The sequence below is a fragment of the Mesoplodon densirostris genome, chromosome 10 (genome assembly GCF_025265405.1).
Source record: "Mesoplodon densirostris isolate mMesDen1 chromosome 10, mMesDen1 primary haplotype, whole genome shotgun sequence".
Classification (NCBI taxonomy): Eukaryota; Metazoa; Chordata; class Mammalia; order Artiodactyla; family Ziphiidae; genus Mesoplodon; species Mesoplodon densirostris.
Window position 1 is genome coordinate 109,204,198 of NC_082670.1, and position 14,826 is coordinate 109,219,023.

General features: G+C 54.3%; 1 protein-coding gene across 1 annotated transcript in view; it reads left to right on the forward strand.

Moving 5' to 3' along the window:
- RUVBL1 (RuvB like AAA ATPase 1) overlaps window positions 1-14,498 on the forward strand; it is a 34,234-nt gene extending 19,736 nt beyond the window's left edge. The window contains exons 5-11 of the mRNA XM_060110301.1: window positions 654-743; window positions 1,513-1,662; window positions 3,304-3,367; window positions 4,429-4,627; window positions 10,000-10,102; window positions 13,098-13,189; window positions 14,106-14,498. Of these exons, the coding sequence (XP_059966284.1) occupies window positions 654-743; window positions 1,513-1,662; window positions 3,304-3,367; window positions 4,429-4,627; window positions 10,000-10,102; window positions 13,098-13,189; window positions 14,106-14,265 (858 nt within the window). The 3' untranslated portion in view covers window positions 14,266-14,498. The remainder of the gene's footprint in view (window positions 1-653; window positions 744-1,512; window positions 1,663-3,303; window positions 3,368-4,428; window positions 4,628-9,999; window positions 10,103-13,097; window positions 13,190-14,105) is intronic.
- The last annotated feature ends 328 nt before the right edge of the window (window positions 14,499-14,826 follow it).

Here is a 14,826-nt window from a genome sequence, read left to right on the forward strand (position 1 = left end):
TAAGGGGGCCTGAATCTGGATGATCCGGCGGGAGACAAGAGTTTCCGAAACGTGCTGCTTTCCCTTTTTCTGGAGATGGAGACAGGTGGGCCCAAGGGAGCAAACACTGGACTTTGAATGGACCGGCTTGGGAAAGATCCTGCTTCTATGTTTTCTTTGAAGTTTACACATCTATGGTGTGCTCACGGCTGGCTGCTGTTACATAGATGAGGAAACTGGAGCTCAGAGAGCCGTGTCTAAAACCACAGGCCCGCAGAGGGCAGCCATGGAGAGTGAGCAGGTTGTGTCCGGGCTTCCGGTGCAGAACTTCCACCCCGGCCCGACGTGGGGAGCGCGAAGGATTGAAGCAGGGAAAGCAATCTCAAGAGGGGGTGTTAGGGTCTCTGGTCCCGTGGACAGTATGGGCCTCACCTGGAAGCGGTCAGACACACACACACACACACACACACACACTCTCCCTCTCCCTCCCTCCCTCCCTCCCTCCCTCTCTCTCTCTCTCTCTCTCCCCCTCCCCCTCTCTCTCCCTCTCCCCCTCCATACGGTCATTAGCTACCTCAGCTCTCATAGAGGAAACTACCTTACAGTATATCAGAAATAAATACAACGTGGATTATAGTTCTCTGGTTCACTTTTTTTTTTTTTTTTTTTTTAAGCTGGACCCCAGCATTTTTGAAAGTTTGCAGAAAGAGCGAGTAGAAGCTGGAGATGTGATTTACATCGAAGCCAACAGTGGGGCCGTGAAGGTAATGCCACGAGGAGACCCAGGTAGCCGGGAAGTGGCTTTCTTTCTTCAGGGGGTCCGGGGTGTGTGGGAAGGGGCACTGTGTCTGCTGCGATGCTGACGGAAGGTCAGCAGTTGCCCCTTTACATTTAGTCAAGTTTGCTTTCCCTTTATCTGCATTCTTTAACCTTCTCATGATTAAAACAGACAGTCTGTGAGAAAAATCCTAAAACCTGTTTAGAGGGGGAGAATGGTGAGGAAGCGAAGCAACTGTAGTCATTTTCAAATTGAAATGTGCAGGGTATTTAATCTTCCTTTTATCTCTTTGGTATTTTCTTCCCAAGATATATGCATGTGGAAAGGAATGCTGCATTAGTTGGCATTCTTTTTATATCTGATTTCCAGTGTCCTGTACAGAGTTCCTCACTGTTTAATGGATGAGCATAATACTTCATATCATACAATAAATCACCCACCTACAAAAGAGTCTGAACAGCCCCTCCGTCTCCAGTTAATCTACTGGATTTGCCCTTTATCGGGAATTGCATACAGTTAAGAGAAAGAGGGGGAAGATTCTGGGAGAGAGTATCGGGTGTTTTCAGCCGGGTTTTGGAACCCAGCGATGGGCAGATAGCTCCTTCTCTTGGCAGCAGGGAAGCAGAGGCCATGTTTGCAGTTTGTCAAGGCGGCTGTCAGGCCGCAGTGGGACCTGAGACTTTTATCTCACCCTGTGCCGCTTGGGGACTTGGCAGTGGAGCTCGCCAGGCGCTCAGGTTTTGGTCTCTCTGCAGAGGCAGGGCAGGTGTGATACCTACGCCACCGAATTCGACCTCGAAGCTGAAGAGTACGTCCCCTTGCCCAAGGGGGACGTGCACAAGAAGAAGGAAATCATCCAGGACGTGACCTTGCATGACTTGGACGTGGCCAACGCACGGCCCCAGGTACTGCCCCCAGCTACCGCCGGGAAGCTGGCCCTGCCGGCGGCCCTGCTGGCGCGGGAGCCTTTTCTGTGCTGGAGGCTCCGGGATGAACTGTCAGTCTTGCTGCTGCTTCTGAGGGCAGGCAGTCCTTTTCTGTCTGTAATGTTCAGCAATTAACGTGGACAAGAGCTACGAGGGGCTCCTTTGTTGCAATTCAAACGCTCTAGTCACAGATGGTTTCCTGCGTATTGTTCCTCCTCCCAGCCCAGCCTCTGGCCCCCCGAGCTGGCCAGCTTCTCCCTGGCTTCTCTCCAGCACTCGGCTCGGGCCTGGGCTGCTCTGGGTGTGAGTGGCAGAGGGCAGGAGTGTTCTTTGAGCCCTTTGCAGGATTTTAGGGAGCCTGACAAAGCTGTGTCTTCCCCCTGCTTAGCAGAATCTCCAGTTTTATAGCTTTGAGCTGGAACTGTCCCTGCTCCTTATGCGAGTAGAAGATGGATGCTTGTGTCCTGACTAATAAAATGTGGGGAAAGCACAGGATGATTTTATGCCATCTCTGGGAAATGTGCAATTCAGAGAACCCGACTCTTCCCTGCTGGTGGTCTTTGGGTTTGGTTTCCTCTTCGTCCTAAAAGAGGCCACCTCTTCACCAACAAGGGAATAGGCTTTCTAACCTGGAATTTGATCCATGGGTGTTGTCCCTTGGAGCCTTGGCAGAGAGATTGCTGAAGAATCTCCCCCCAGTTTGTGGAACGGCAGTCCCCAAACCAGCCTGCTGGGAGTCACTCGCCTGATGAGTCTCGCCAAAGTGGAGTCCGGGATTGTGTGGCTCCAACACTGTGGGCTCGGCCGACAGTCACTTCGGGTCTTCAGGTTTTTGTGATTTAGGGCTCTCTGATTTTGAGTTCGCTCCTCTGTGAAAAGGGCATGATACTTCCTACCTGGCCCAGCAAGTATTTGGGAAACATTAGCTCCCTTTCACTGTTGAACATTCAGGCAGCGCCTGTGTCCCAGGGCCTGGAAACAGCAGGCGATCACGAAATGTTGACTGCTTGCTACCTGCACTGTGAGGGGCTGGCAGGTGGGTGCAGCAGCTGGTGAGCCTGCGAGGGGTCGGCCAGCTGCAGGGACCGGCCCTGGGCTCCGAGCAAGTCTGGTAGCCGGGCCTAGTGAGAGGAGGCGGGGGACACGAGTCCATGCGTCTGTCCCCAGGGGGCTGGAGCAGCGGGACAGTGTTGGGGTCAGACGCTGCACGGAGGGGCTTCCCAGGAAACAGACTGTGGTTCCTGACAGGTGGACTCGAATTGAGTCCAGAAGAGCTGGATGCCCAGGGAAGGGTTGGCAGGCCTGTGGGGTGAAGGCGTCTGGGACTGGGAAGAGACACGGCCGGGGTTGGGTGGGGGTCGTCCCCACAGAGCTTGTTCTTCCCACAAAGGCATTTTGTTTGATTCTGGCCGCTCGGGGGAACCTCTTAAAAACTCCTCTGTGGTGAGAAGCTCCTCAGGCTTCCAGTGCAGGTGCCCAGGGTCTCCACATCTCAGGACCCCTGTCGAGTTGACGAACTGACGTGGGGCAGTTGACGGGGGGCACTGGGGTTGGGGGGTGGCGATGAGGCATTTGCAGCTGCCTTAGGAAGCAGGACTGATTCCTGAGTCTTCTCTGCAGGGGGGACAAGACATCCTGTCCATGATGGGCCAGCTCATGAAGCCAAAGAAGACGGAGATCACAGGTGAGAGAAGAAGCAGAGCTGGGGGCCTGGGGTCTGACGGACCCCGTCCCCAACCTGGCGAGTGCGTCGGGAGGCGCACTCCTCCACCCTGACAGTGTGTGGCTGTCCTCGGTGTCCTTGCGCTCATCCCACAGATGGAGGCTGTCACGGGTCACGTTGCTTCTGCAGCGCATGGAGTCCCCAGGCGAGGCGGGAGTGTGGCTGCCCCTCGTGGGCCTGTAGTTTACCTGCTCCCCTTGCTAACTGGTACGCCCCTCTTTTTTCTAATTACCACCTATAGCTTTGTCACCTGAAAATGTTAAACATTAAAGCTCTGTTTTCTTTAAAGTTTCAGCCAGTGGCATGATCTGAGCCCTTTCTATTAGAGTCGCCTAGAGCAGCGTCCTTATCTTAACACAGCCTTGACCATCCCCGCTTCATGGCTGTGGTGGAAGGTGCTGGGTTTGTGGGCTGCTCCCTCCTGCTGTTAGTACAGGCGCTGGTTTGGACAATGTGACCTTGGACGGTTATTCAGCTTTTGAGAGGCTCTGTCCCTCTTAGAGCTCAGAGATGGTGCCTCTCCTCAGAACCTGCCATTCCTCACAGGTTTCCCTCCGGAGAGGATTCTGCACGCACCCTGTTCCTTCCTCCAGGCACTTGATTGAAAGTTAATTAACGAAGCTTTGTCGCACAGGGCCAAGAGAAAGGGTCATTCACCGAGTGCGGCACAGGGAAATTTGCATATGAAACCTCCCTTCTTCCTGGGTTGGGGGTGTGAGATAATAAGGCCTGGTGGGGAGTGTGACAGACGTGCAGAATGTCCGAAAAGCCCTTTACAAACTTAACAAAACACAACTTCAGGGGAGGCAGCCAATTTTGTGACTTTTAGGTAAAGTTAACCCTATTTTCAGATGACACTGAAGCCTGGAGTGGGGCTGTAGCCTGCCTGTGGGGTCACAGAGGTAGCAGTCGAACCCGGCCCTGAACTTGGGCTTGGACCGAGTTCGGGTGGAAGAGAAGAGAAAGGCGGCAGCCTCCGCACCTGGCACTGACCCTGCCTGTCCACGCTTGCCGACTCCTAGATAAACTCCGAGGGGAGATTAACAAGGTGGTGAACAAGTACATCGACCAGGGTGTGGCGGAGCTGGTTCCGGGTGTGCTGTTCGTTGATGAGGTCCACATGCTGGACATCGAGTGCTTCACCTACCTGCACCGGGCGCTGGAGTCTTCCATCGCCCCCATCGTCATCTTTGCGTCCAACCGAGGCAACTGTGTCGTCAGGTACCGTGAGGCTGTCCCACCCTCTGCGCGGGCTCGTTTGCTCCTCCAGGATCGCTTCCATCCCGCAGCGTCGTGAGTCAGGGTGAGGGTGAGCGGTGGTCGTGCTCACTTCGAGAGAAGCAGAGTGGCTTGACTTCACTCCGTCACGGTCACCAGCGCAGCAGCCACCCTGTTTCTGCATATGAGGGCCTCGTCGTGGTGACTGGGGTTCCACTGGGGTGTGTCTTGGTCATCGGGTTGGAGTGGGCAAAGGTAAGGTCAGATGGGCCAGCCCTTGGCGACATGGCCTGTGTTAACTTTGACGTCCTCCGAGCTCCAGGAGGCGTGTGTCTTGCCTTCACTTTCCAGAGAGGAAACAGAATGACAGTGTGGTGTGCCCCTGGTCATAAAGATAGGATGAGAACCCAGGCCTCTGACAGTGAAACCAGTCGTTTCTTTCTGGCCCAGACATTCTTGGAGCCACACGGGCACCTCCCCCCACCCAACCCCCTTAGGCCCCCCTTCAAGAAGGGATCCCAGAGGACTTGCCCTCTTTTCAGCTCTCGAGCCTAAGCACCGATGTGCTCAGTAGTTGGCTCACTGGTTTTCTGCACTCCCTTGAGTGTTGGGGCCTGGTCTCTGCAGTGCTAGGGCATGAGGGGCTGGTACAGAGCCCTGTTTAAGTCTGCAGCACAGTAGTGGGGGCAGCAGAACCCCGGAGGCCACGAGCTTCTGGCAGCAGGGGCGTGCAGGAATCTGGAAAGAGACCCCAAGGCCGTGAGGGTCTCAACACAGAGCTGGAGCCAGAGCTAGTGGGGAGCCTGGACTGCTGGTTCACCTAGACCTGCTTCGGAGGAGCCTTGTCTCCTCTGAGCTGATACAGAAGCCATGATGCTGGCTGTGGGGAGGCCCCCTGCTCAGGTGATCACTCTCGCTCAGCAAGAGGATTTGTGTGCACGATGCAAGTGCCTGTGGCGGCAGCATCTTGCATCCCCTCTTTGAATCCCTGTAATGCTGTCTTGACAAGACCACTGCCTGTCATCATCACAGGTGTCTTCTGCAATCTTAGAGGGCAGGCAGCTTGTACCAGTTTCAGCCAGCTGGAGCCTGGCTACCTGGGCAGCATCTGGAAACTGGACACGTGGCCTGGTGTCCCTGCCGCACAGGCCCTGTCAGTTTTCTGGACTTTGCTTTGGTCAGGCCTGCCTGGCTTCAGTCTGACAGCTGGCGGAAGGGCTCAGCCTGGACGGATGGCGCCCCCTACTGAGGGAGCTCTGCTGATAGATGTCCCTCCGTCTCAGGCCCAGCAGATCCAGGCTGGCAGAGCCAGGCAGCTTAGGGCAGGACCAAGATCTCTTAGGATCAGAGTCCTTCTCTTAGTCTCGTCCTATCTAGGGGAAAAAACAAGTGCATAGAAAGGTGGCTTTGATCTCAGCTCGCCCAGTGGGGCCTGGGAAACTTGATCCCAACCCCGTCCAGAGGGATGTGAGTTCCAGAAACCATTTTTCACTAACATGTTGTCTGAAAGGAACTGTGTACCTAAGGTTCATAGCTTGGACAAATTTCCAAAGTCTTTGGTCTTTAATTCCTGAAAAATGCTTAGCAGTCTTTAAGCAGAGTTTTTTTGTTTAAATTTTTACTTTTATGGACTCAAAACTATAAGAAAAAATTTTTAACATTTTCTTATAAATTCTGTTCTTTTGTGTTTTTTCCTCTAATCTTTTTTTCTTTAGACTTTTTATATTTATTATGTCTGAATAGAAGTTAATTTATCTTGAGTGTTAGAGAGTTGGGGATATTTTAAGATGGCAAGTTGAGGTCTTTTAAACATTTCGCAAGAGAATTCCTAAATAGGACCTAAAACAAGGAGAGACATACGGCTTAAATAGAAGTCAATAACTAAAAATTAAATGTAGTTTTTAAAGGTTATTTTGTTTAATATGAAGAGTACAGATATACCAAATATACTAAAATTTGAATCATGATAGAATTTCATCTTAATAATTCTTTTTTTGCGGTACACGGGCCTCTCACTGTTGTGGCCTGTCCTGTTGGGGAGCACAGGCTCCGGACGCACAGGCTCAGCAGCCATGGCTCACGGGCCTAGCCGCTCCGCGGCATGTGGGATCCTCCCGGACCGGGGCACGAACCCGTGTCCCCTGCATCAGCAGGCAGACTCTCAACCACTGCGCCACCAGGGAAGCCCTAAATATTAGATTTAACAATTATTAATGAAGCATTTTATTATTTTTTTGAATTTTTTCATTGTGGTAAAATGTATATAACACAGAGTTTGCCATTTTAATTATTTTTACGTGTACAGTTCAGTGACACTAATTACCTTCACAATGTTGTACAGCCATCACCACCATCCATCTCCAGAACTTTTCCATCACCTCAAACAGAAACTCTGTCCCCATTAACCAGTAAGTTCCATATCCCTTCCCCCAGCCCCTGGTAGTCTCAGATGTACTCTGCTTCTGTGAATTTGCCTTTTCTGCATATTTCCTATGGGTGGAATCATACAGTATTTGCCCCTCTGTGACTGACTTCTTTCACTTAGCGTAACCTTTTTAAGGTTCATCCTGTTGTAGCATGTGTCAGGACGTTTTATTCTTGCAATAATAAATATACACTTACAGTTCCAATGACCAGATGGAGTTCCAACAGATAGATTTTCTTTTACTGAAGTTATATTTCTAGAATGTTTACTTATTTTTGAGACTTACTGAAGGTTAACTGCAAATGACCTGCCCTCGTTCTTTGAGCGTAGACTGCAGGCAGGTCTCGCTGGGGAGGCCAGCCTCGGTGCTGATGGGCTCCTGAAGGCGAGGTAGGCCTGGCTCAGCTCCCTGAGCTTCTAGGCCCGCGTGCCGCCAGGCTGGCCCGGCCTTCATCGCATTAGGAGCTGCCGCCCTGCGGCCCGCCGGGTTGGCGGGGTTCTTCTCCCGGGCCGCTCTCTTCTGGTCTGGCTAAGGATTCAAGACAACGACAGGCGGGCTTCCCTGGTGGCGCAGTGGTTGAGAGTCCGCCAGCCGATGCAGGGGACACGGGTTCGTGCCCCGGTCCGGGAAGATCCCACATGCCGCGGAGCGGCTGGGCCCGTGAGCTATCGCTGCTGAGCCTGCGCGTCCGGAGCCTGTGCTGTGCAACGGGAGAGGCCACAGCAGTGAGAGGCCCGCATAACACACGGGAGAGGCCACAGCAGTGAGAGGCCCGCATAACAAACAAACAAACACACACACACACACACACACACACACACACACACACACACACACACACACACACACACACACACACACACACACACACACACACACACACACACACACACACACACACACACACACACACACACACACACACACACACACACACGATGGGACAGTTCCCAGAACGAAATGACGTAACAGGGAAAGCATTCAGATGATTCATTAGCAATCAAGGAAATGCAAATTCAGACGATGTGTTATACCCTTCCTTTTTCTACACCTACAAGCAGCAAACTTTTTTTTATTTATTTGTTTTTATTTTTGGCTGCGTTGGGTCTTCGTTGCTGCGCGCGGGCTTTTCTCTAGTTGTGGAGAGCAGGGTTTACTCTTCGTTGCAGTGCACAGGCTTCTCATTGCTGTGGCTTCTCTTGTTGCAGAGCACGGACTCTAGGCACGCGGGCTTCAGTAGTTGTGGCGCACAGGCTTAGTTGCTGTGCGGCATGTGGGATATTCCTAGACCAGGGCTCGAGCCTGTGTCCCCTGCATTGTCAGGCAGATTCTTAACCACTGTGCCACCAGGGAAGCCCACAAACTTTTTTTTTTTTTTTTTTTGCTGTGTTAGGTCTTTGTTGCTGCGTGCAGGCTTTCTCTGGTTGCGGTGAGTGGGGGCTACTCTTCCTTGCGGTGCTTAGGCTTCTCATTGCAGTGGCTTCTCTTGTTGCGGAGCATGGGCTCGAGGTGCTCAGCTTCACTAGTTGCAGCATGCGGGCTCAGTAGTTGTGGCTCGAGGGCTCTAGAGCACAGGCTCAGTAGTTGTGGTGCACAGGCCCAGTTGCTCCAGGGCATGTGGGATCTTCCCGGACCAGGGATTGAACCCGTGTCCCCTGCATTGGCAGGCGGATTCTTTTCTTGTTTTTTTGTTTGTTTGTTTGTTTTTTGTTTTGGGGCTTCTCTATTTAAAATTTTATCCTATGGGGATGAGGTTGCGGGGGAAATGGGTGAGGGTGGTGAGAGGATACAAACTTCCAGTTACAAGACAAATACATTCTGGGATGTAATGTACAGCATGGCAACTGTGGTTAACAATACTGTATCGTATCTTTTTTCTTTTTTCATTTCATTTATTTATTTATTAGTTTACTTTTGGCTGTGTTGGGTCTTCGTTGCTGCACGTGGGCTTTCTCTAGTTGCGGTGAGTGGGGGCTCCTCCTCATTGCGGTGCGCAGGCTTCTCATTGTGGTGGCTTCTCTTGTTGGGGACCACCGGCTCTAGGCGCGTGGGCTTCAGTAGTTGCGGCACGTGAGCTCAGTCGTTGTGGCAGCGGCCCAGGTTGCGCCGGCACCGGCCGCGGGGGGCTCCGCTGCCCACTCTGCCGCTCCTCCTGCCGTCGCTGTAGAGCCCGCGGGATGCGCACCACGGGCAGGGGCTCATTGGGACCGCAGACCGTCAGGTCCCGGGGAGGTGCCAGAAGCAACCGAGCCGCGAGTGACCACAGCCGCAGCCGCCGTGCCAGAGCCGTACTCCCCTTGTTCGGCAGGCGGATTCTTAACCACTGCACCACCAGGAAGTCCCAGCAAACTATTTAAGAATTAGGATACTCAGTACTGGCTACAGTGCAATGGGATCAGATCGCTCATGTAGCTGTGTAAATTAGGATATTCATTCGTTTGATTAAGGAGATATTCACGGTTGTGTCATGCTCTGTGAGAGTTGCTGAGGAAATGTTCATGGCTGTATGCATATAGTTATTTATCAAAACACCATGAATAATAAGAGCAACAACTGGAAACTACGTAAATGCCCAACAGTTTGAGTTAAGTAAAACACTTGATGGTCTATTAAGACTGAAGCAACATGGACAAAAGCAAAAAAGAAAAAAATCTACATACGTAGTGTAACTTATGAAAATTTGGCAAATACCATATGAATATTTTTAATGTGATTTTAGGTGACTTTTTTTCTCCTCCCCAAATTTCCTGTGGTGTTGATACTTGCTAAAATAATGATGTTGTTTCTGACACCACCTGAGTTAGTAGTCTGTGTCCTCTGCGGTCCTGCCTCTGGCTCTCAGGATGAGCACTAGCTGCTCTGTCATCATGAGGGCCTCAGCCATGTTTCCAGTGTCCAGTTGCTGGTCTCAGGGAGGCCTGAGTGATGTGGCACTCCTGGGCCTTTCAGGGGCACGGAGGACATCACCTCTCCTCACGGCATCCCTCTCGACCTTCTGGACCGCGTGATGATCATCCGGACCATGCTGTACACCCCGCAGGAGATGAAGCAGGTGAGCACCGCCCCCTTCTCCCCGCGTTCGCTCCCAGTGTCCCTGACGCCCAGCGAGAGGCCCCCACCTGAGCGGTGTGGGAGCCAATGGCACGCGGCCTGAACTGTCACAAAACCTCAGCTGCCCGTGGGCTTGGCTGTTCTCTCTTCTCCTCCATCCCTTCCGTAACCTTAGGAAAGGGACGGTGAGAAACTCGACTGGGTGACAGCCATTAGGGAGGCCACCAGCTCTAGGAAAGAGGCAGCGGAACATCGTGTAGTGAGAGGCGCTAGCCCAGGTGCTGGCCTGCCAGAACCCACACAGGCACCTCCGGCAGGCGCAGAGCCCAAGTCCTAGCGGAGGCTCTGCCTGGGCTGCTGCCGAGGCCGCGGCGATGGTAGTGAAACAGCCTCACAAGTGTAGAGGGCGTGTGGAATGGAAGGCACGGACCTAAGCTCACAGGAAGAGGCGTGACGGTGCACAAGGGAGCGTTTAGCTCAGTGCCCCACATAGTGTGTGCTCAGCCCTGCATGAGCTGAGTCTGGCTGAGGCTTGGGGGTGGGGGGTGGCGGGATGCATGGGATTGGCCTCGTCACCCCCATGTGTGCCCCACAGTGCCTTGGCACCCTTGGAAGCCCCAGTCCCCTTTCTGGTGCTTCCGGGCAGTCGTTTCCCCCCTTTGACGGCTGAGTCACTGAGTGGCGAGTCCAGGACGCAAAGCCAGGCTGTGCCCTGCAGAGCCCAGCCACCTGCTCTGCCCACCCTTGCCCCAGACGGTCTTGCTGAGGCATAGGTCTCTCACTGTGGGGTCAGCATGTGGCCACAGCTGGGGCCGTGGAGTGGCCCAGGGCTGCACTGACATCTCGGTGAGCTCTGCCAGACCCTCTCCTCGCCACAGCACAGGCAGTCTTTGTTAGACGTTGTACTGGGCCATGTGATCCCCCGTCACCTCGAGGTGGGGAGAACTCTTTTCATTGGCATTCTTAAAGAGGAGGATGCTGAGACTCAGGCTGGTTAAGCTGCCCAGGCTCATACAGCCGTCAGGGGCTGTCTCGAGGCTGTCGTGGGGACTGAGGGAGGCGGTGACGGCAACCCGGGGGGCTTGCGGCCGTCACGACTGCTGTTCACAAACCCAGAGCACGCTGTCCCAGCTCCCTGGTGCGTGCGCTGTGCCCCAGAGTCTGGAGGCTCGGCCAGGGGGTTTCTTCTCGGGCTTTCTCTCGGGTTAGCAGAGGATAGACCAGCTGCCAGACGAGCACGGCTCTGCTTGTGCTGCTCAGGGGACAACCTCAGCATTTTTACTGGAGCCCGGGGTCAGTTTTTTAAAAAACAAAGTAAATGTAACTTGTGTACTCTGCCGTCCGCGCCGACACCCTCATAAACTATCCCTGCAGGTTATTAAATGATTAAACATCTAATTTATGAACTGTCCGTTTCCGAGCGGTCTGAAACAGGAGCTCCTGGGATTGCTCTGACCTGCTCGAGAGAGAACAAGAGCAGAGCATCCCTGACAGCCCTCCAGGGTCACTGTGGCTCGCCGAAGACCAGACGCTCCGGGCTGGCGCTCTCCCCCAGACCAGGTTCCAGGACCCAATGTTTGCATCTCCCTAGAGTTTCCAAAGGCCCCAGGGGACTCCTTGGCCATCCCAGCTGTCGGTGAGAGCTCTTTCTATTTGGGAGCACAGAGCTGCCCTGCTCTGACGGTCATGGCCGGAGGGGAGTCCTGTGGCTGGAGCCTTCTGCTCTCTCCTTTCCCTGCCGTCCTTGTGCCCGTCCAGTAACTTCTCTGCTCAGCTGCATTTAACTCTGGACCCCAGACAGTGGACCCCTCACACACATACTAAGGTTCTTTTCACAGAGGTCACGCCTGGCAGCCCACTGGTTGAACAGATGTGGCCAGTGCAGTGTTTGTGAAATGTTTAAATAAGTTGACAGCATTCAGCAGTTAGGACTTTTCATACAAAAATCTGAGTTCCGAGTCTCTCTTGACAAAATGAGAGCCTTTCCTGCCAGCACGCGGGCCTCAGCCCTGGCGTCGCTGGTTGCAGCAGCGGGGCTGCCTCCCCTGGTACGTGCCGGCCCGTCCACCTCGGCGCCCCGTCCGCTCACTGCTGACATCTGCGGGACCTGGTTCCTACCGAGCCGGGCCTTTCCCATTGACAGCGGCTGCCACGCTGGGTCCCCTTCACCAGGGTCACCAGACGCTAACCTCCGTGCCTCTGCAGCTCCTGCCCTCGGGGTTTCTGCCTGAGAGCCGAACGCCCATTTGAAGTGTCCACCTCCTAAACCTCTGGTCCCTCTCCCCTTGTGAGGCTTTAGCTGGGGGCTCAGTCTTTCCCACTTCCACGCCTGTATCCCGGGTGTGTTTTTATGGCTTTAATTTAAACAGGGGCTTCTTGATAACTTGTTTACGAAGCTGCCAAAGTGAAAAATTCCTGTATTATATGAGGCTCGAAGTCCTCGAGTTATCTCAGCTCCACCACACACAACATCATTATCCCGCTGCCCTTATCACGCAGCGCTGGTGCGCCTGCAGGATCCTGGTGCCACTTGTGTTACGGTGTCCCCACGCCAGCCTGCTTCCCCTCCAACTGTACCAGGATCTCAAACTGCACGAGCTCAGCCTCTTCTTGACAGATGAGGTATCTCCCAGTGATGTGATGAGAGCTGGTAAATGTTTAAAAGTAACTTTTAAAATTTATTTTACCATTGCATTTGTCAAGCAAATAAGAAGTGTCTGTTCTTGCCTGAGTGCTTAGAGGTGGCGGTGCCCCTGCTGGGAAGGTTAGCTGCCGCTGAGAGAGCCGGGGCAGGCGGGGTGGGCACAGGGGCAGCGCCGCCCTGGTGCACACCTCGGGGTACCAGCTGCCTTCCAGTCGGCGCGGGGCCGTGCCCCCGACTTGTGCGAGGACGGCTCTGCCCCACCGGCCCCGCTTGGGGCGTCTGTGCTGTCAGGAGGCGCGACGAGAGCACTTGGGGTCGGTCACTGCTGATCACAGTGTTTCTCCTCCAAAAGATCATTAAAATCCGAGCCCAGACCGAGGGAATCAGCATCAGTGAGGAGGCGCTGAACCACCTGGGGGAGATCGGCACCAGGACCACTCTGAGGTGAGCCGCCCGGGCCCGGGCCCGCCGGGCCTTCCCAGGGTGCAGGACCGGGCCCGCTCTTCCCGGGTGGGGGTCTCGTCCTGCGGCAGGAGCAGCACAGCTAGACGGTGGGGTTGAGAAAGCTGAGCGACACGTTAAGTCTCCTCGTCCTGTAGCGGACGGTCCCGCTGGTGGGGAGAGCGTGCTCTGCCTGGCGGCCCCCTGCGTGGAGGAGATGGACGGAACCGGAGACCGGGTGCAGGGCAGGCAGCCCCTCCGCTCCGGCCCTGTGCTCCAGCGTCTGCTGGGCGGGGAGGAGCACGGGCAGAGGTGGCTCTCCTGACTGCCCACCGGCGGCCGGAAGCCAGTTGCTTAAAGGGTGACCCTTCTCAGTGTCCTGACTGCTTATGAGTCATGACTTCACAGTGCTCGGCCTGGCCCTGTTTCCCTGTGAGTCAGTTCCTCGCTCCTAAGGTTGAAGCAGAACGCAGGCTGTTTTGTTTGGGTGGAGTGGTGCTTTCAGAAACGCCTGGACTTTTTGCCTTTGGCCGGGGCCTTTGCTTTCATGGGGCTGTGTGTTCATTTCTCCGCCATGTTCCCTGTCCCGTCTGGACCCTGGCATTGCCTGCTTGCCGCTGTAGACATCCAAGTTTGTGGTCCCTTCCCAGTAGCAGTGGAGGGCCTCCTGCTGGAGCGGAGGACCTCTAGGCAGTGACGGATTCGGGGAGTAGGGCTTATACGTCATGGCGGTGACCTCTGGCCCCTCTGGTGAGGTTGTGACTCCAGATCTCTGAGAAGTGGCAACGCTCCCCTTGTCTGCCATGTCTGCAGCGGCTGGTACAAGCCTCTGCAGCTCCCTCAGTGCGCCTGCTGACTTGGGGATGGGGCTCCCATCCGTGGCCCTGCTTTATACCTGCCTTGGCCCCGGCCACTGTAGGTACGCGGTGCAGCTGCTGACCCCGGCCAACCTGCTGGCCAAGATCAACGGGAAGGACGGCATCGAGAAGGAGCACGTCGAGGAGATCAGCGAGCTCTTCTACGACGCCAAGTCCTCGGCCAGAATCCTGGCTGACCAGCAGGACAAGTACATGAAGTGAGACGGCCGAGGCCTTCTGCCGGGAGACTCCGGGTAGGCCCGGTCCCGGTCTGGCCTGCGGGTAGGAGGCTCGCCCCCAGGTTGAGCTGTCCCCACCGGGCGGGGGGCAGCGCTGTCAGTTAGTGTGGAAGAGTTTCTTTTTAAGTTATTGCGACTCATCCCGTGGTTGCTTTGAAGAAATCCTGCCTTATCTGGTGTGTTTTCTAATAAACCTGATAGGTTTTTTTGATGATATCTGTCTGACTTTTCTACTCATTTTTAAAAAGTAAACTTTGTGTTTTAGAGCAGCTGGAGATGTACAGAATCGCTGTGAAGATGGTGCAGGCGTCCCTTGCTGTCAGCATCTTACAACCACGTGGCATGTTTGTCATGTGCGATGAGTCCACAGCACGTGTCCCTGTGCTTTGTGCACGTGTTCTCAGTGATCTGCTGTCCTCTCTCTGTCCCAGGATCCGTCCAGGGCCCACGTCACATTCAGTCATCATGTCTCTTGTGGTTTCCTGGCTGTGACAATTGCTCAGACGTTCCTTGTCTTTGATGACCTTGACAGTTTTGAGGAGTG